General features: G+C 45.8%; 1 protein-coding gene across 1 annotated transcript in view; it reads left to right on the top strand.

Annotated features, from left to right (window-relative positions):
• Positions 1 to 20,947, top strand: part of LOC147621722 (uncharacterized) — a 92,780-nt gene that overhangs the window by 56,998 nt on the left and 14,835 nt on the right. Inside the window, exon 2 of the mRNA XM_086822758.1 lies at positions 14,053 to 14,883. Within this exon, the coding sequence (XP_086678884.1) occupies positions 14,053 to 14,883 (831 nt within the window). The remainder of the gene's footprint in view (positions 1 to 14,052; positions 14,884 to 20,947) is intronic.

Genomic DNA, 20,947 nt, shown 5'->3' with positions numbered 1-20,947 from the left:
TTCGACGATGCAGGAGCACACCAACAAACTCTAGGCTCTTCAACAAGATGTTCTTCAGGTTGGGAAGGAGATATCTTCAGAGGACATGGGCATCACTTTGTTGTCACATCTGACCCCTCAGTACTCAGCTTTCTATTCCTCTTTGATCACCAGTGGGAGGCTCGGCACTATCACATGGGAGGAGCTTGCGCTATCGTTTTGGACCAGGAAGAACGGTTTATGAATCCTCCACAGGGTGGAGGTTCTGAGGCCTTCGCTGGCCAAGGGTCGAAAAGCCGCAACAAGGGCAAAAGGAAAGTCTTCACAGGAGAAGTCTTTTGAGCAGGAGTTCGAGTCGGATTGTGATGCCTTGAAGGCAGAGCGGACTTGTAACCATTGTGGCGAGAAAGGCCACTATTGGAGGAAATGTCCTCAGCGAAGCACCAAGAAAGGTGTAGATTCCTCAGCAGTAATCGTGAAGACTCCAGCTTTTGTGCACTTAGAGATTATGGACAGTGGAGTTTCATCTTCTTTGAGTAGGGAGGCGGTTGAACTTACCGCTAGGGATACTCAGGACCGGATTCTAGACAGTGGTGCTTCCAGGCACATGACTTCTTCCCGAGAGTTATTACAGGATCTTCGAAGGCACGCAGGTCACATCCTTATTGGTGACAAGTCCACTATCCCTATTCACAGTGAGGACAGGTTAGAGATCGTTCCCGATGGCAGAGGGGGGAAACATACCTCCCAGGTTCTTTATGTCCCATCCCTTGGTTTTCATCTGTTGTTAGTGCATGAGGTTTGCAAGACTCGCGTATGGGTGGAGTTTGATGAGCATTTTGTTGCTCTCTGGGACAAAGGAACAGGCCAGGTTGTATGGGAAGGCAGAGTGGAGAACGGGATCTACAAACTCTCAGCACTCTCTTTTACATGTTCTCAGTTAGGTGATTTGTGGCGATTTCGTCATGATACACTACGGCAAGCTTTCCGGGACTAGATGGTGGATGGCTTGCTAGATGTTGGCAGCAGGCAGGGACATTCCATTTCTTGCGTTCGTCAGTCAAAGGAGTCTTTACAGGTGAACTATGCTTTGATGTCTCGTATCATTCGGGACAAAGAGCCTACTACAGTTGAGGAAGCTCTTTCCTAGGGGACTTGTAGCCATGCAAGTGGTAGATGGTGACTTGCAAGAGGAGGTGTATGATGAGCAGCCTCCAGGCTTTGAGGTTCCGGGATCAAAGGGGGTGGTTTACAAGTTACGGAAGGTCTTGTATGGTCTTTAACAGGATCCTAGGACTTGGCATTACCAAAGTTATAGTTACTGATCCTTGTGAGCAGGTTGATGCCTCCTTGTATCAAAAGCTTGTTGGTTCATTGATTTGGTTGCTGCACACCAGATTGGACTTGAGCCTTCCAGTGGGGTTGTTGAGCTCATTCATGGAGATGCCTTTGAAGACTCATTGGGATGCAGGATTGCGGATCTTGTGGTATCTGTAGGGAACAAAGGATCTTGGACTCTTCTATGACACTAGAGGGGAAACAACAGACTTCAAGGTTGGAGTGACTCAGATTGGGGAGGAGATCCAAACACGAGGAGATTTACATCAGGCTATGGATTTACCCTTGGCTTAGGAGCTACTTCATGGAGTAGTAAGAGGCAGCCAACTTTTTCCTTGTCGTCTACAGAGGCAGAGTACCGGGTTGCTTGTGGTGCTGCTTGTGAGGTGGTGAGGTTGCAGAGGTTACTTGGCAAGATTGGGTTTCCATTGGCGGAACCCACGGTCATCCAGAGTCACTTTGTTCGTGAGAAGTTTTTTGCTGATGACATCTTGCTAGAGTTTTGTTTGACGGAGGACAATGCGGCAGACCTCTTCACGAAGTCTCTACCTCAGGTGGTGCTCCGGCAGCACTCCAGCTCATTGGGGTTGGTTCCACATCCAGGAGCTGAGAGGGGGTGTTAGCAGTCATCTCCTATCTGTACATATTGCTCAGTGAGGGCTTTTGTTGTGGATGTGCTCGCCCAGAGCTTCTCTTTTTTTCCCCATTTTTTTCTAGTTTTTTCTTATTTTTTTCTGGTCGTGGGACAATTGTGTGCTGGCCAACTCCTACTGTACTGGCCGATTAGTGATCTTCAGTTGGCCGACTGGTGATGTCTTGGCCGATTGGTTTTTGCTGGCCGACTGGCTTTTGTTTTTTGGTCATGGACATTCAATCTGTTTTATCGGCTGCTTTTAAGCTGGCCGACCAGCACTAGAGTACCACCCTTGGTCCCCCGCTCCATGTTGTATTGGTTTCATGTGTATATAGAAGAGTTTATACAGCTTCTCTCTCTACACTTCTACGTTTTGTTCTCCACAGCATTCGTCTTATTTTTCTGCTGTGCATTCCGATAGGATGTGCCTCTTCATTCGTACCTATTTAGGCCCTATTTAACAAGGCCTTGTGTCTCAATGCAACAACACAACGTTTCGCTCTTTGCCTCATGTTTACTCAAGTATTTAAGCATTAAGATATTTTAATCATGTCTAATTAAGCTAAAAGCTTAACAATCATGGCAACTCAACTTCTTGGAGATATCCAATGAGCTTCTTCACAATGGAAAAGGGGCCAAAGCTTTAGGAAAAGAGCTTGGGACAAAGCTTCCCTACTTGCTTTAACCATTGCTTCATGATGTGGCGAAACATCCGATCCCCCTCTTTGTAGTTGATAATCCCCAAGGTGGAGGTCCTGGAGTGGAAACTGGTCCCATGTGAGCCTAGTCCGGGATAAGTTAGCCAGGGTTCCACTCTCTGTGTCCGAGGTCAGGTGTGCATTGACCTGCATAGATTTTTAAAATAAACCTTGTCATATAGTTTTTCTTTTCTCACACCACACTAAATTTGAGTGCGTCCGTCGTCTTTGTTCACAGACTCCTCACTCCTCTCCAACCGTTTGAACATCTCGATGAGCAGCACATGGATATTGCTATCCCAACATAAGCTTTTTTCGAGTCTTGTCTCGCTTACTACTTCTGCTTCCTAGTGGTGTGATATTTTCTTACTGTTGCTCACAGACAATTCCTCGTGAGGAGTGCACACTAGGGGTCGATGCCACCTCTCCTCCTTGTAAAAGAAGGGCTGGACATTTCCTTTTGATGGTGCCCATAGTATTAAATTGAATCTAAGGTTTTATAACCTTCGATAAGGCTTTTGCATGGAACATTTATTGAAAATTCCCCACGTGGTGGGTTGGTGGTTTCTTTCTCTCCATCGCCTGCAGCCTACTCCCCATCGGCTGTATACACCAATACCTGCTGTCCATGCCTGTACCTGCTGTGGTATACCTGCTGTCCACGCCTGTACCAGCTCTGGTATACCTGCTGTCCACGGCTGTACCAGCCCTTGTGTACTTGCTGTGCACGCCTGTTGGCTGCTGAACCTGCAGTACCTGTTGTACCTGCCTGTACCAGCCCCTGGTGTGAAGACTGCACAGGGTTAGGGTTAGGGTTTACAGAAAGAAAACAGACATGAAAACAAGCAGGGAGTGAACACGACTGCTGTAGATTTCTCAATGAATGAAAAATATGAAGTACAAGCCACATGATAGTGACCCCTAAAGGATAAGTGTTCACATGACCGGCCATAAATGTGCCGGGTGGACCAAAACACTTATAAACTGCATATAAGTGAAAATGAACTAAACTGGGGGAAAAAACCTCCACTAACTGAAGTAAAAAGTGCCCCAGTAACCTACTGATGATCACTAGCACTCCTCTGGGTGCATACACAGCATAAAACCCAACAAACCCCCCTGGAGTGATATGTGATCACTGTACATCATCCACCAAAAGGAAACAAATTCAAAGCATTGCGGAATGCTTCAAATTTCGGACGTGGTAATGCCTTGGTGAAGATGTCTGCCACATTCTGATCTGAAGGACAGTAGATCAGACTGATATCTCCTGCCTGGAGTCTCTCCCGAACAAAATGATAGTGAATCTCAATGTGTTTCGTGCGAGCATGAAACACAGGATTCCTGGCCACAGCAATGGCACTCTGACTATCAGTATAGATAGGTGTAGGCTCCTCCACTGAAATATCCATATCAGTCATAAGACGACGCAGCCAAACACACTCAACAGTAGTAGTGTAGGCTGCTCTGTACTCTGCCTCACAAGATGAAGTGGCCACCGTGGTCTGTTTCTTGCTTAGCCAATAAATGCATGAAGCGCCAAGGAAGAAACAATTCCCACTAGTGGAATGTCTGGTATCAAAATCACCAGCCCAATGTGAATCACTGTAAGCATGTAACTGCATGTCACCCCCCTCAGGATAAAGTAACCCAAGAGACAAGGTACCCTGCAAATAACGGAATACACGCTTCACAGCTTGCCAATGTGACAACCGTGGGCTGTGCATGAATCTGCTCAACTGAGAGACTGCATACTGAATATCTGGCCTTGTATTACACAAGTATATGAGGCACCCAACAGCCTGAGCATATGTAGTGGCATCAAAGGAAACACTGTCATCTTGTAGTGACAGTTTCATCCCAGGCTCCATAGGAGTACTAATAGGCTTGCAATCCTGAAATTTAAACTTCTCCAGAAGTTTAGCAACATAACGTGATTGCAACAACCCAATGCCTCTGTTATCCTGCACAAACTGTATGCCCAAATAGTAATGTACAAGGCCCAAGTCAGACATGTCAAATGTCTGTTGCAGTATCTCTTTAAATGCTGCAATTTTGTCATCATTTGATCCCATGAGCAAGAGATCATCCACATAAAGACTGATGACCAGCAGATCTGTCTCTTCTTTCTTCACATATAAAGTGGTCTCTGATGGACTGTTCACAAATCCCTGAGTGAGTAGAAAAGGTGAACAACCCAACCACGATGTGCAGCCAATGCAATGACACACCTAAGTGTCGACATACGGGATGTAGGAGCAAATGTCTCCTCATAATCAATGCCCTTCTTCTGTGCATAGCCCTTTGCAACTAGACGGGCTTTGTACCTGTCAATGGATCCATCTGCATGTCTTTTCAACTTGTAGACCCATTTAGTACCAATGGCTTGCACCCCCTTGAGGAGGAGTCTCTGGAGCCAATGGACCTGGACGTGGTTCATCACCACTAACAAAATCCCAAAGACCTTTTGCCACAAGCACATTTTTCAGCATAAAACTCCACAAGAAGTAGTTCGTGCCATCCAATTTGTCTTCCTTAGACAAATATGTGAATACATCACTTTGCTGTTGATTTGCCATTATGCTTTACGCACAATGTTGTACCTGTTTACCAAAAAACCCAATAGCAAAAACCCTGATAACAACTGTACTCCATTGAATACAGTTCACCCAAATCTGCCTGCACTCTCAATCCTCTGAATGTGCAGCTTAATGCACCAATGACTGAGTAGAGCAGCAAATGGCGTACACAATGTCAAAATGCCCCAAAAATGCCCAAATTTGCTGCACCCAAATTGTGCAAAAAACTGTATATTTTCTTGCTAGAAAATCTGCCTGTTGTGCCTGTATATTTTTCACAGAGAAAAATAAGAATGCCCAAAACTCAAAACCTGTAATGCTTACCAGCTTAGATATGAGTTGATTGTTGTACTCATGCAGGTACAGTCCACCAAAGAGCAGGTACTGTTGACTGGTACAGAACAAATACGGAACACCAGATGCTGCTGGTCGCTTGTACTGACAGTTGTACGGCTGTCTGCGTAGGTGTGTACAGAAGACTGTACGGAGCAGCAGGTACACGTCAGCTGCAGTCGAGCTGTATGCAGGTACAAGCGTACGTAGCAGGTACAACAGCGCTGATGACAGGGATGCGCTCGACTGGCTGCAGGTGTCGACTTGTAGTATTGTTAGCGCTGAAGGCGTAGGCGTACGGTGGCTAGTACACGTGCGCTGTACACGTGCGCATAAGTTATAGGTGGCGTAGGCTATAACTGACGGCGCAGTACCCGACTGAAGGCGACCAGGTACGGTCAGCAGGCGCAGAGTAGATCTGACGGCGCACTATGGGTGTACGGGCAGCAGGCGCACGTGTGACTGAAGGCGGCGCTGATGTACGGATGCTGTACGTTTGATGTACGGGTAGTGCTGAGCGCAGGCAGTGTACAGCAATGGGCAAGGGCCAAACTTCAATGGCTCTGATACCAATTGAAGACTGCACAGGGTTAGGGTTAGGGTTTACAGAAAGAAAACAGACATGAAAACAAGCAGGGAGTGAACACGACTGCTGTAGATTTCTCAATGAATGAAAAATATGAAGTACAAGCCACATGATAGTGACCCCTAAAGGATAAGTGTTCACATGACCGGCCATAAATGTGCCGGGTGGACCAAAACACTTATAAACTGCATATAAGTGAAAATGAACTAAATTGGGGGAAAAAACCTCCACTAACTGAAGTAAAAAGTGCCCCAGTAACCTACTGATGATCACTAGCACTCCTCTGGGTGCATACACAGCATAAAAACCAACATGGTGTACCTACTGTACCTGCTAGCTGCCCCTGGAGTACCTACTGTACCTGCTGGCTGTCCTTGTGTACTTGCTGCACCTGCTGCAAGTACAGGTACCTGCATAGTACCTGGCTGGTTGTACTTGCACACTTCTGAAGTACCTAAAGTGCTTGATTGTACCTGCTACAAATAGTACCGGTTGTATCTGGATTGTACTCACTGTACCTGGTGCTCTCATATTCTTTTTCTCATTTGAATAAATCTGAAATTTGCTAATTTAAATTCAAAAAATGCTTTAAGTTGTGTAGTGCAGGAGCATGGCATGTATATGCTGATCATGTTTAGGAAATTCTTCCTAGTGTGGTTATTATATTTCCCTGTGTGGTGTTGTTAACCGTGCTCTCAGAGCTTCTGAGAGCTAGTGAAGGTTAGACTCACCAGGGAATTTGGGAGCAAAGCTCATTGGGGAGAACCAGGCCACGTTCCCTCCGCGGTGTACTCCTTGGCTTGCGTCGGTACGGGCGTGCTTGTTGGTGCACGGTCCCGGAAGACCAGTGAAAGGCAAGTGTCCACCCAGTGAAGGTGGGAATGACCTTGTGATTTGGGGCTACTCCGCCCAACACCTCTTCATCGACTTGAACCAGTTCTTTTTGGTTGTTTTCACTCCCTTGTGGAGAAATTTGGCCTGTCAGGCGCGTGATACTTGTACAAATATAAATACTCCAAGAAATACAAAAAGTATTGAGGGGGGGGGGGGGGGGGGGGGCTGGGCCTTTCTGGCCCCAGTGCTGGTGTCATTTGTATTTCCAGTATTTCCAGTATTTGTGTTGCTGATGTTGTCTCCATTGTTTAATAACAGTTAAATTAAGTGTTCTAAATATGTGTATATTGTTTTCCGATCTGTAGGCTTCCTATAGGGAGCAGTCGCATTGGTATTAGAGCCCGGTCGTCTCTCTTTCTCAAGAGGAGACATGGAGTTTGAGATCGGAAGCAAGCACGAATACTTAATTCAATGGACAGCTAGGGTAACCCATTGGAAGTGCCGAATTCGAGGGGCCAATCAAGTGCTTCACGGGATTCCGATGCATTGCATGGAAGGCATAAGCCTCTTGAGAGAGTCTATGACAATGCATACATGGGACAACCATCACGTGGTAAAGAACCCATGCACGAGGAAGAGCCCAATGCATTGAGGGCTGAGTTGGAGCACACGAAGAGGCTCTTGCAGGCAAAAGAGCAAGAGCTGAAATTCTTGCATGAGGACCCCCATGTACAAAGTGTCATAGAAGCCAAGAAAGCTGATGCTATGGTGGATATGACTTTTGAGTCTATGGCTCGAGAAGTGGGTAAGAAGCCAAGAGAGCTGGCACTCTCTTATCTTATCCGCAAGGGTGACCTTAAAGAGGGAGAGGATGGACAGCTTATGTTCAAGAATCCACCCCGTTTGCGGCATGGAGACCCAGGCTCTCAAGGGTTGAGATCATATTTGCATAAAGAAGAAGTATCGGTCACCTCTCGCCATGCATCCACTCCTCATGGCACAGGAGGAAACAGGTTTATCATGCTCAAGGCCATTTGGATTCTAGGTATGTACATCATGGGGACAGTGGTCGGCATGCAAGCCAAAAGACCTTGCCTATTGAGTTGTCTCGCGGCGAGACAAGGCATCTTTCAGCGAGGTCACATGCAGTGGGGCCACTAGAATCAAAGACCCATGTCACTTTGGCTAGTGGAACACCTATCATTGTCCATGAAGCTCATGCAGAGAGAGCTGCCCTGGTGGATAAGGGGAAGAGAAAAAGAGAAGAACATGTACCACATCCCAAGAAGCTCAAGGAGTTCAATGCAGGGGACAAGTCTGTGAAATTTTATGCCTTTCATGGAGAGTATGATGCCTCTAAAGTGCTAGCATTTGTGACACAGTTTGATATTGCTTTTAGTGATGAGGACTTCACTGAGAAGTCCAAAATTCGTCATGCAAGCATGTTCTTGAAGTGGACAGCTGCCCATTGGTGGATCACTGAAAAGACCACCAAAGACCCCATTTGCACTTGGAAAGAGTTTAAGGACAGATTTTATGCCCAATTCTTGCCTCCTAATGCGGAGCAAACTCTCACCCAAAAGTGGGATAGACTTGAGCAAAAAGATAATGAAAGTGTGCTGCAGTATGTCAATAAGTTTTGGAAAGTGTTGCTTGAGGTAACTCCCTTTATGCAAATCTCCGAGGATGAAAGAAAGAGGAAGTTTTGCTCCGGATTGCAACCAGCTTATCGTTCGGGCATTGAATTGCACCCGAAACACACTCTGCAACAGCTTATAGTCTCTACTCTTGCTATGGAGCAATTGGTGCTCAAAATTAAGCAAGATCAAGGGGGTTCTAAGGGCAAAGATAAGGCTGTCTCAAGCCTGCAAAAAGGTGGACAGCCACACCAATGGTGCGAGCAATAGTCTCGGACATACCTTGTGGGCATCTGACTCGCCCAAAAACCTGCTTATATAATGCATAGATGCCCCATGTCATATCTGCTGGTATGCCAAGAGAATGTAGGCACTGAAAGAGCCTCTCTCGTGGTACTGTGTCAAATGCTTTGCAGAAATCCACAAAGTCGCAATAGAGCTTTCTCTTCCTCACTATCATACATCTCAAAGTGAATACATGGTCTGTGGTAGAGAAAGCTCTCCTGAAGCCTGTCTGCCCTGATGAGCGTAAACCTGCTCGCTCAGCATATAAGCTAAGCTCTTGCTCCAACACTGCACCATAGAGTTTGGCCAACACGTGGCCAACCATAACCGTCCTGTAGTTGCTCGGATCGAGAGAGAGAAATGAAATGAAATGATATATTAATGTCCTCAAAAGGCCAAAATGACCTATGAGACCAAAAAGGTTACAACAATTGGTGGATCTGATACAATGTCTGTGTAAGAAAAGCTAAAACAACTAAACAAATAACTGAAACTGAAACAACAACTATAAGGAAAAGTAAGGTACTAGGAGCTGCTAATGGATAACATCTGGGAAGGAAAACTCCAGCAACAAAGGTAAGCATCATATACATCACTATCCAAAGATGTCTCTCATCGGTTGATGGCAGATATCCTCAATGTCCTCCATGGTGAGTACTCTGACTGGACGTCTCCCATGCCGTGCTAGTATGGTCTTGATCCTCTGTTGGTTTTACGAAGGAGTGAAAGCCTCTTTCTCTCTCTTCTCGATTGAAGTTCTGAATCTTTCCTTCCTTTATCTATCCAATTTGTTCGAGTAAATATTGGCGGCGGGTGGGAGAGAGACTTTGGCCCATAATACACCCAGCCAAAGAAAGCTGTCTTTGGATTTTGGGTTCCAAGTAACGCTACGGGCGCTCTGTCCCGATGAGCCTCATAATGGGATAGCCGATCCCATTCCTCCCAATTCCCATCAGTTTGTGCTGGTGTATAGTAACGTGGATTGGGCAACCTTTGGCCCTCAACGGCCGGCCCGGCCCACGTAGCGACCGCCCCTAACAGTAATGGCGCGAATATCCCTGAGTGCCATGTCTATCACATCTAGCACCATCCACATAGTAAAAAAGGTGTTGCTAGCCAGTCTAGCTCCCAGTGGAGGGGGGGTGGGGGTTGTCCTGGTGCATCATATAGCTCTCTAGCATAAGTATGCCATGCCTCAAGCGCAGTAATCGGAGTACCAGGTTGTCTCTCTAAATCATACCTTCCCCAAGAAGAGTTGGTAGATCTCCTCCTCTAGCTTAGCCAAATAGGCTCGTTTCTTACCAGGATGTCTCTCCTGAAACATCTTCCATGTTCTCTTGCTGTCCTTCCCCACGAAGAGTTGGTAGATCTCCTTCTCTAGCTTAGCCAGATAGGCTCGTTTCTTCCTCCGCACAAGGCGCCGAAAGATCATCCTGGCCTGTCTATACGTGTGAGACCCAATGGCAATCTCACGCTGTAGCTATGCTCGTGTCTCACGACACTCATCATCATACCAACTGTTCTGTGGGGCAGTGCTACGGGGGTGGGTGGAAGGGATCATAGTGCAGGGGAACACATATGAGGCGGATGCATGTAGTACACCTGCCAATCCTCTCGTGATCTCGTCTAGAGGGCTATGCGGGTCTAAAGCAAACAAGCCATCAGATACTGCATCTCGATAAACCCCAACTGTCTCACATGTAAACTGATATCTTGGGTACCTAGGTAGATGAGTAGCTAGCCCATCTCTCGAGGAGAGAGAGAGAGAGAGAGAGCTATGATTCACTTCGCTTAACAGAGACAAGATGATCATCATCATTGTCACCATCGTCATCACCATCGTCATTATCATCATTGTCAAATCCTCACGGATCTCCTCGTAGAGCGCTTACGAAACAAGACTCGAAACCTGCAAAACAAAGCCAAACAACGTGAAGGGGTGCAGGCCTGACTCACCACCCAACCATGCCAGCCGTGAGCAAAACCCACAAGTCTTGGCTGTCCTCATCGAGCCACGAGTTGAACTAACTAGCAAGATGCACCAACCAATCTCTACCCCGTGACGTCCCATACCGCCATGGAGCTACCCTCGCGGGTCTCGAGACTGTTGCCGGCCTCAGTTGCATGTAGTAGGTGCACGTCTGCACTAGATCCAGGCTCCTAACCATAGAGCTCTCGCAAAGACTCGCGAGACTCTATGAACAACTGACTAACCTTGGCCACCCTTTTATAGGCTCTTGGCTAGTCATCGGGCGTCCACACTTGGGCGCTTGCCCGTCCATACTTGGGTGCCCACCTGTCAGTCTATCCCTAGTCCAGCTTGCCAATCAGCCTGCGTAGCTCCAAGCTTCCCCAAGCCTAGAAGCTAGTCTTGTGTGCGTGTTGCACACGGTATATACACTCTATGCACATGACATACTCCACTTCCTCTAAGAGCTCACTCCTAAGCTCAATAAAAACCCAAGGTAGTCCCTCTGAAGGGTAGTCAATGTCTCCCATGTAGCGTCCTCCTCAACACCATCCTTCCACTTGATCTTGTATTTCGTAATCGTCTTTCACGAAATTCAAGAATCTTTTCCGGTTCGTGTGGGACAAATGTCATATCCTCGACATCTATGATTTCTTGAGGAGTAACTAACTGGTTTGTTCCACCCAGTACTTCCTTAAGTCTACTGACATGAAATATGGGATGAACTTTCACATGAGAAGGTCCGATTCACGGAGTGAAAGCCTAAGTTTCACGCGAATTTTTTTTTTAAAAAAAAAATTAATATTTCGTGGAGCCCGGTTCACGGCGTGAAAAGGGGTCGGTCAGCCAAAAAAAAAAGACTCTGGAAACCACCCCTGTTTGGAGGCCTGTATCTCCTAAACCGTATATCCGATGAAGACGCTTTATGGCTCATCAGAAAGCTGACATCAAGCTCTTCGACTTTGGTACCTAGCTTATGAAGCTGAATGGAATGTCTAAGCCCTATGCAAGTCTATTTATACTAAATAGAGGCTCGTCAAGTTGGTTTGTCATTTATTTAATAAACTTTATGTTTATAAATGACATTAAATGCTAAATAAATACCATAAAATATTGGGAAAATACTAGATAAATCATAGTAAATTTCCTAAGGCTTCTGAGATGTTCTAAATGATGCACATTATGCAAAATTCAAAGTGCTTTCTGATGCAAACCCTAAGGCTTCTACTGACTCTACATGTATGAATGATTCTCTCTAAGTGGGTTAAGGGACTTGACTGACTGATTGACCCGCTAAGGCGGAGGAATGACCTACGTAGCTCGTGCCTGACTTATCCTGGATTGAGGATGTACAATGGGGTCACGGCGTACGACAAATATCATCCTGCTGGGTTCTAATAATGTACAAATGTTTCACTGCTGATGTGATGAGCGAGTTTGTCACCATGACAAATATCATCCTACTGGGTTCTAATAATGTACAAATGTTTCACTGTTGATGATGAGCTAGTTTGTCACCATGCACTGAGCATGTGACACCACCCGTCAGTTTATCCTTGGCCAAGCTCACCAATCAGCCTGCCTAGCTCCAAGCTTTCCCAAGCCTCGAAGCTAGTCTTGTGTGCGTGTGGCACACGGTAGATACACTGTGTTCAGATGACAATCATCAACGTCCAGTTGTTGTCGGCGGCTACAAGAAGACAAAATTGCAGAAGAAGGCATTCGATTCTGCGTTGCCACGTTGTTGTGGTGTGGTGCTCACACTTTGGCAGCTGTTGGCTCTTGTTGGTGTGGCTTGGTTGGTTGGCCATAATTGTGTTCGACGGTTTTCGTGGTCATTTCCGGCAGCTGTTTGGCGGCAGTTCTTGTGCAGTGAACTGCATGGTTACTCTTGGGCTTGGCCGGGCCCCTAGTGGACATTTGCGTGGCCATTTTTTTTTTCTAAAATTCATTGAAAAGCATTATTTTTTCAAAAAAGCAACAAAAAAAAACCCGAAAGGCTTGTCCATACTTCAGAAATCCAGAATTCCTCCCATGAGGGGATTGGTTTTTTCGAGGAGTTCAATTCCGCAAGACGACGACTTCTCTTTGAAGTGTGTTCATGCACGCTTTTATATTCTTGCATATGGGCTTCTTGACATTGCTTCCAGGGACTATTGAAGGACGGAACACTATTACCAGTGGTGTGCATGTAGACTAGTCGGGGCAATACCTTCTTGATGCTTCCACGAACACACATTGACGCATTCACATAGATCTATGCCAAGGGTCATGTGGACTGGCACCTCATGCATGCATGGAAGCCTTCATGGCTTTAATTGCAGCCCTAAACACCCTGTAGGAACCTTAATGCAAAACACATGAGAGTGTTGACATGAGTGGGCATGTCACAGCACATAGTCCTTACTGTACAACATCATGGTTTTGATGGTTTGAAGCTTGTGAGTAGACTATCTTGGATTTGAGACCACACTTTGTTTTTCGCTATGTTTGGGAAATAATGTTAAGTTTCCATTGCTATATTTACACCCCAGCTATTGTGCTTGTGCTCGTCGCGCTGATGGCTGGTGGTCTCGGGGATGTGTTACAGGTAGAGTGGTTGTCTATGCCGCTGCTGACATAATGTATGCTGTATAGAGTCTGCATGCTTGTACAGCTTCATTGCAAGTGCGAACTGCTTCTTGCTGCTGTTAAATAGACAGGCTCAATTTAAAGCTGATTAGCCTTGACAATCTAAAGACCTCCATAAAGTAGAAACCACTCATAGTTGAAATTCATGAGCTGTCTACATTTTTCATTCAGGTGCTTCTAGAGCCTGAGATTCTTCTTGGCAGTTGTGCTAGGTCACTAGGCTGTTCGTTTTTAAACATGCTGTGTACTTAGTCTCCTCTTCTTAAGCATACTCAGCCTTTAACGTGCTATGTCTGAAGTACTTTCTCCTAATCATAATAAATTCCCCTACAATGAGGCTTTTATCACGCCAGTTTGTATTTCATTTAATATCAAGTTCTGTAGAGTCTAAATGGTTATCGATAATGAATAGTTTGGTAATTTATGAACAAAATGCAATGGCCAACATTTTCCAATCGAGCGTTCTGTCTTAAAGAAATGTTCTATCGCTGGTTCTGCCTCTCGTCTTGCATGTTATTTGTTTTATTAACATGTACTGTTTATGTGCAGGCAGCTTTCGTGGGTTCACTCTTGGATGGACACAGCAAGCGGCACAATGAGAGGGATCTATGCATCGAGAGTGCAGAACAAGAATTGGCAAAAAATGAGCAGATGAATTTTGGAGTTAAGCATGGTGAAGGTTTACTTAATCTAGTTCCTCAAGTGAAAGATGGTTACAATGGGCAAGGTAGTGCAGTGACATGGATGAGTCGGGAGGAACTGCACCTTCGAGATTTGGAGAGGCCTGCAAGGAGAGATGCTGAATCTGAAAGGGACGACTCAATGGAGAGTGATTTCACCAACAAAGATTATTCTTGCAGTGAAGAGGAAGAAGGTAATAATGAAAGGGTAATGCAAATGGAAGATATGGACTGCAATATTACTGTGACAGATGATCAAGGAGTTGCCAGCACAAGGGCAACTCGTAATGCAAACAAAAAAATCGGTGGTGGACAAACTTTGAATGAAGGAGACCTTGGAAAGAGAACAAAAAGAAGGAAGAAAAAGAGGAAAGTTCGAAAGAAGATAGATGCATTGGACATGAATGCTCTAGGTGAAGGGGGTGGTTTTAGTTCAGAAATGATTCCTTACAGAGCCCGTGGCAACATGTGCTCGCTCAAAAAAGCTCCCAAAGCAGCCTTTTGCCCAAAGGAAGTAAAGAGAATTATGGAGTCGGGGGTTCTTGCATTGAAAAACGCACAATCTCACACCATGAGGAAGATTATTGTTTTTGCCTCCCTTGCCATACGCCATGGATGTGAAGATTTATATGAGTTAGATTTCAATCACTTCTCTATAGTGAAGCGGGGAGAACCCTTTGTGTCTCCGAAGGATCCTGGGGTGCGGTTTTTATTAAGACCTTTTTTTTCAAAGTTCTTGCAGACATGTTTTCTTGTCTAAAAAGTATCCAGAGTTGACCTGTCTTGGTTCGTATGACATTTGGTGTTTTCATTTCAGGTTACTATAAATACACTTGTTTTGCTATATATAAAGGCTCGAGTTTGTCTGCCCTGCCTGTCCTGCCTCCTGTGTGCCCCTGCCTTCAGCCTTCCTGCCTGCCCCCGTTTTCTGCCCATCTGCATCCCCTCTGCCACCTGTGCACCCTCGCCTCCTCCTTCGCTTACCCCTTGCTGCCCTCCATCTCGCCCCACCTCCTCCTCTCTGCCCTCTCCCATCTCTTCATCGCCGCCTCCTCTCTTCCTGTAAGCACCCCCTCGCTTCCTTTCTCCTCGTGCCCCCGCATCGTTGCCTCCCCTTTTGTGTTTCTTCTCAGTAGGTTCTTGCGCTCGGGCTGTTTTCTTTCGGCCGGTGTTGGTTTCCTTTAGTCTTCACCTTGACTCCACGGCATCAACCCTGACCAAGGCCACCGCCCCTTCCTTTTTCCCAAAGCGGACATCTCCTAGCTTCAATAGTAGTTAAAACTACACTGACTAGGTGTGAACGTCCTTGAGCACCGGCTCATGAACCAACACTTAAATGAACTAACCACAATACACATAGTCACTGAAAGATACATCAATGCTCAAGACAATCTGCAAAAAAAAAAGAAAAGAAGCACTGCACAGTACATCACCATTGGGGCTGCGAACGGCAATGCATTATATGAAGACATATTACCCAAACAAGTATTTGCCGGTGAAGAATTGACTCGTAGAATGAGTCAATTCGACCAGCCCGGACTCCTCATACACCTAGAGTTGTGTGAACATGAAACACTCTTTTTGAGACCACTCACGAACAGGCGCTCTCGTACTAGAGCATGCCTCGCACAACTTGCAGAGGAATGGGCTTGGTCCTCCCAAGAGTAGGCACACAGACAGGTGCAGTAGATCTGGTACACAAGCTGGTACTACTAGAAGTTTAGCAAGTACAACCTTGAGTACAGTTTTGATATTCAGCAAGTACAGGTGGTATAGTTAGGTTTTCAGGAGGTACAGTAGGGACTACAGTTCTGATTTTCAGCAAGTACAGCTGGTACAGTTAGGGTTTCAGTAGGTACGATGGTCGGTACACGTAGTACAGCAGGTACAAAAGGTGCTGTAGGTACAGAAGGTACACTAACAGCTGCAGGTACAATTAGGTGCCCACGGCAAGTATATAGTAGGTACTGTTAGGGTTTAAGCCAGGTAAAGCAAGTGCCCACAGCAGGTACATGTTAGGGTTTGAGCAGGTACACAACAGAAAAAGGGAAGTGAGCTAGGGAGAGTTCAGAGTCAGCTTCTAGGAGAAGGGAAAGTGCAAAAAGGTTGAGAAGAATGGGGGAGAGGAGGTGGAGGGGTCCAAATCCCTTGTGCCATGTGACACAACCCACCATAATTAATGGTGGGCACCTCCTTAAAGTGTCCACACACTTATGAGACCCTGTGTGGGTGCCAGCGTTTGGGCTGGCCACACTTTTAACCTTGGGTCCCGGGCACTGAGTCGGTGGCCGGTGCCTAGCTTTAATAAAAGGGTTAAATGAATACCAACCACCTGATCACATGGCACAAACCATGTCAGAATAGAGGGCATTCACATGGCTCACGGGTGGGCGTCCCTTGCATGTGAACTGGACACGTCATAACATGCATTCCCACGAAAAGAAGTCACGTGAAAATAGTTTCAAATAAGCAGAGATGCATACATATGCATTATGCAATGGAAATCTCCCGTTCTTGGAACTTGTAATAGCAGGTCTTCCCGAGCATGGAATTGGCTCAATGGGAAGCCTAAACTGGGCAATGGGATCCTTGACAGTGGGTTAAAAGTGAATTGCTAAGGTTATTAAACCTTTGCAATAATAAACAAGGGTTAAATGAATACTTATGACCTGATCACGTGGCACAAACCATGTCAGAATATAGGGCATTCACACAGCTCATGGGTGGGCATCCCTTGCACGTGAACTGGACACATCATAACAGGCATTCACACGAAAACAAGTCCCGTGAAAATAGTTTCATTCACATCATAACAGGCATTCACGTGAACTGGACACATCATAACAGGCATTCACACGAACTGGACACATCATAACAGGCATTCACACGAAAACAAGTCACGTGAAAATAGTTTCAAATAAGCAAAGATGCATGCATATGCATTATGCAATGGAAATCTCCCGTTCTTGAAACTTGTAAATAGTAGGTCTTTTCGAGCATGGAACTGGCTCAATGGGAAGCCTAAACTGGGATCCTTGACAGTGGGTTCCACGTCTTGGCCACACTACGGGTGACACGAGGCTTGGCCTCCCGTGCGTGATGCGAGTCCTGGCCTCAGTACGGGTGACACGAAGCTCCCTGGTCTCCCGTACTTTGGCACGAAACTAGAGGAAGACCACTTGGGCGGCCAAATGGTGACATCTCCCCCGACGTCTAAATAGTTGACCTCAACTGAAAAGCCTCCAAATATGCCTGAAGAAGTTGTGGGTAATCTTTGAAGTAGTCTTCATCAATCCATTTTACGTTGATAGACAAATAGTTCTTGAACTTCACAAGGTATCTCTTGGAAAACTTACCGGCAGGTAGCTCTCTCTCCTTGTGAAACACAATTTGTTCAGGTTGAAGAACTTCCTCTAGCTCATCAACCTCTAGCGGCTCTTCTGTGAGACAGGCTCTTTTGGCTCTGGCCCCACATACTTGCGCAATAGACTCACATGAAAGGCATTGTGAATCTTCCAATGATCAGGCAAGGCAAGCTGGACAACAACCTCATTGATTTGCTTGATCACCTTAAAAGGTTTGTAATACCTCATAGAGAGCTTAGGGCATGCTCCCTCCTTTCCTGGCCTCTTACGGAGTCTTGCTTTCTCAAATTTCAGCAATACCCAATCATTTTCTTTGATGTCTACCTCTCTTCTATGCTTGTAGGCAGCCTTCTTATGCTTATCTTGTGAATGAGCAATGGCTGTCCACACTTGTGTAAAGGCAACATCAAGATCTCTGACATACTCATCAGCTGCAAAGATCTCATCCTTACTACGCAGGATGGACGGCAATATCACTTTGCCATAAACAATTTCCTTCCAGATGCATCACACTCCACACACAAAGGTTTCTGCAAGTCTGGAATGAGTAAGACAGGCCCACTCACTTCTTCTTAGTGAGCTCATGCAATGGCGAATCAATCCATGTAAAGTGTCCGATAAAACGCCTGTAATATGAGCATAAACCCAAAAAGCTTCGTACTTCATGTATAGAAGATAGCTAAGGCCAATTCCGAATGGCTTCAATCTTTGCAGGATCCATCCTGACACCATTCTTTGATACAATATGCCCCAAATAGTGAATCTCGGAAAGAAAAAATTCACTCTTTTTCGCATTAATGAAAAGCTTGTGGTTACGAAGCTCTTCAAAAACAATGGCCAAATGTTGGCGGTGCTCTTGCTTATTCTTGGAAAATACCAAGAACTCATATAGTCCAAGTGACGTTCTGAATGCCGTTTTGTGTATATCCTCTGATGCCACACGCACCTGGTGATACCCACTCTTAAGATCAATGCGATTGTGTAACATGTGGAAGCTCTGGGAGTCTTCTTTCAGCCCTAAACACCACTTAGAACATGCTGATGCAAAAACGCAGATAGAAGGGAGAGTAGAGAGAGAGAGATAGCTGTCATATGGTACAAAAAGGTACCCTACATCTACAGCCATGGGCTGCCTTCCTGAAAAGGTGTAAACACCCAAAATCATCCTAATGCTGGACCCAGTGAATGAATACAACAATGAGCAAACATGTGTATTTATAGGCTGGAAAATCACTGATGGACTGGCTGGCTGCTGGTCGGCCAGGTTCAAGTCCAATAAATCATGTGATATGCAGCCGACAAGTTCATTAGTCTATTCTTATGTTGGTCGACAACAACACCACCTCTTCCATCAGATATCCTCATGCCAAGACAACATAACATGCTCCTAAATTTTGATTGAGTTCTGATCTTCTCTTCTTTATCTTGTTGCCTCCTTAGGGTTAGCCTCTGTGAGAAGCATGTACATGTGTGTGCACATGACATCCCCACTGCTAAACTTGATGACCCGATTCCAATCTACTTCTTGGATGACTGTCATCATCCCATTCTCTTCTCGGAGTCCCTATGTCATCCTTCCTACTCTGGCAACCTTTTCCCTAAATGCCCGGCCCGGTCCCAACTCCACTCTGACTCTGAATAAGATCTATGCATCTGTTCCATCCAGTCCCCAATCCGTTCTTGCCCTGACTCTGAACACCGTCTTGGTCCTCATTCCTGAGAAATGAGTCTTGCACTCTCACTCCACCCCTTGGAGGATAATCCTCCCTTGGGACCGTTGCCCGAGAACTTATCTGGCTCACATGACTGCCATCCCCTCTGGCTTTGTGGAACACCACCAAAAAACCTCCTGGGAGCTCTTCCCGATCTTGTGTTCCTTGCCTTGGGCTTCGTATCCGTGCACTTTCCTATACCTTGGACCTGTACACCATCATATGGGACTGAATCAATGTTTAGCTTTGCTGAGCCTGATGCTCTGATACCAATGTAACACGCGGAAGCTCTGGGAGTCTTCTTTCAGCCCTAAACACCACTTAGAACATGCTGATGCAAAAACGCAGACAGAAGGGTGAGGAGAGAGAAAGAGAGAGCTAGAAATTTAGTATATTCATATATGGTACAAAAAGGTACCCTACATCTACAGCCATGGGCTGCCTTCCTGTCACCAGAAAAGGTGTAAACACCCAAAATCATCCTAATGTTGGACCCACTCCCTAGTGGAGTGAATGAATACAACAATGAGCAAACATGCCTATTTATAGGCTGGAAATTCACTGATGGACTGGCCGACTGCTGGTCGGCTGGGTTCAAGTCCAATAAATCATGTGATATGCAGCCGACAGGTTCATTAGTCTATTCTTATGTTGGCCAATAGCAACACCACCTCTTCCATAAGATATCCTCCTGCCAAGACAGCATAACATGCTCCTAAATTCTGATTCAGTTTTGATCTTCTCTTCTTTATCTTGTTGCCTCCTTAGGGTTAGCCTCTGTGAGAAGCATGTACATGTGTGTGCACATGACAGATTGAAACATGCAGACCCATCAAGTTTATCGAGGATGTCATCTATGCGCGGGATTGGAAACCGTTTCTTGATAGTAAGCTTATTTAAAGCCTTGTAATCCACACATACGGAAGGAACCATCCTTCTTCTGCACTAGCAAGACCGGTGAGCAATACGACGAAAAGCTTGGCTGAACCAAACCTTGGTCCAGAAGCTCCGTCACCTGTTTCATAATCTCCTCTTGCTGTGCTCCGCTTACCCTATATGCAGGTCTATTTGATGGGGAGCTACCCGGCACCAAATCAATGCGATGATCCTCGGATTTCTCAAGAGGTAGCTCTCCTAGTAATGCATCTGCAAAGCAATCCTTGTAGCCTTTCACTTGTGAGAGTATCTACACATACATCATTACATTCAACCTTATCACGAACAAAAACTAAGTACGTGGAAACACTCTTTCTCATTGCTTTATTAATCTGAACATGAGATACAACTGGGATGGACTCTCCTTGCTGTGGGCACCTGCTGAAACCCTAACAGTACCTGCTGTGGGCACCTGCTGAAACCCTAATTTTACCTGCTGTTGTGACTTTACCCTTAGTACCTTTTATACCTGCAGCACCTTTTGCACCTGTTGTACCGCGTGTACCAACAATTGTACCTGCTGAAACCCTAACTGTACCAGCTGTACTTGCTGAAAATCAAAATTGTACTCCTTGTTGTACCTGCTGAAAGCCTAACTGTACCACCTGTACTTGCTGAAAATCAGAACTGTACTCGGGGTTGTACTTGCTGAAACCCTAGTAGTACCAGCTTGTGTACCGGATCTACTACAAGTAGTTGTTCGTGTACTTGTAGAGTGTGAGCACCTGTCTACGTGCTTACACTTGGGAGG

The sequence above is a fragment of the Cibotium barometz genome, chromosome 29 (genome assembly GCF_041138505.1).
Source record: "Cibotium barometz isolate CiBa-2024 chromosome 29, ASM4113850v1, whole genome shotgun sequence".
Lineage (NCBI taxonomy): Eukaryota > Viridiplantae > Streptophyta > Polypodiopsida > Cyatheales > Cibotiaceae > Cibotium > Cibotium barometz.
Note: the sequence above shows the minus strand (reverse complement) of the source record. Positions and strands in the feature narration are given on the sequence as shown.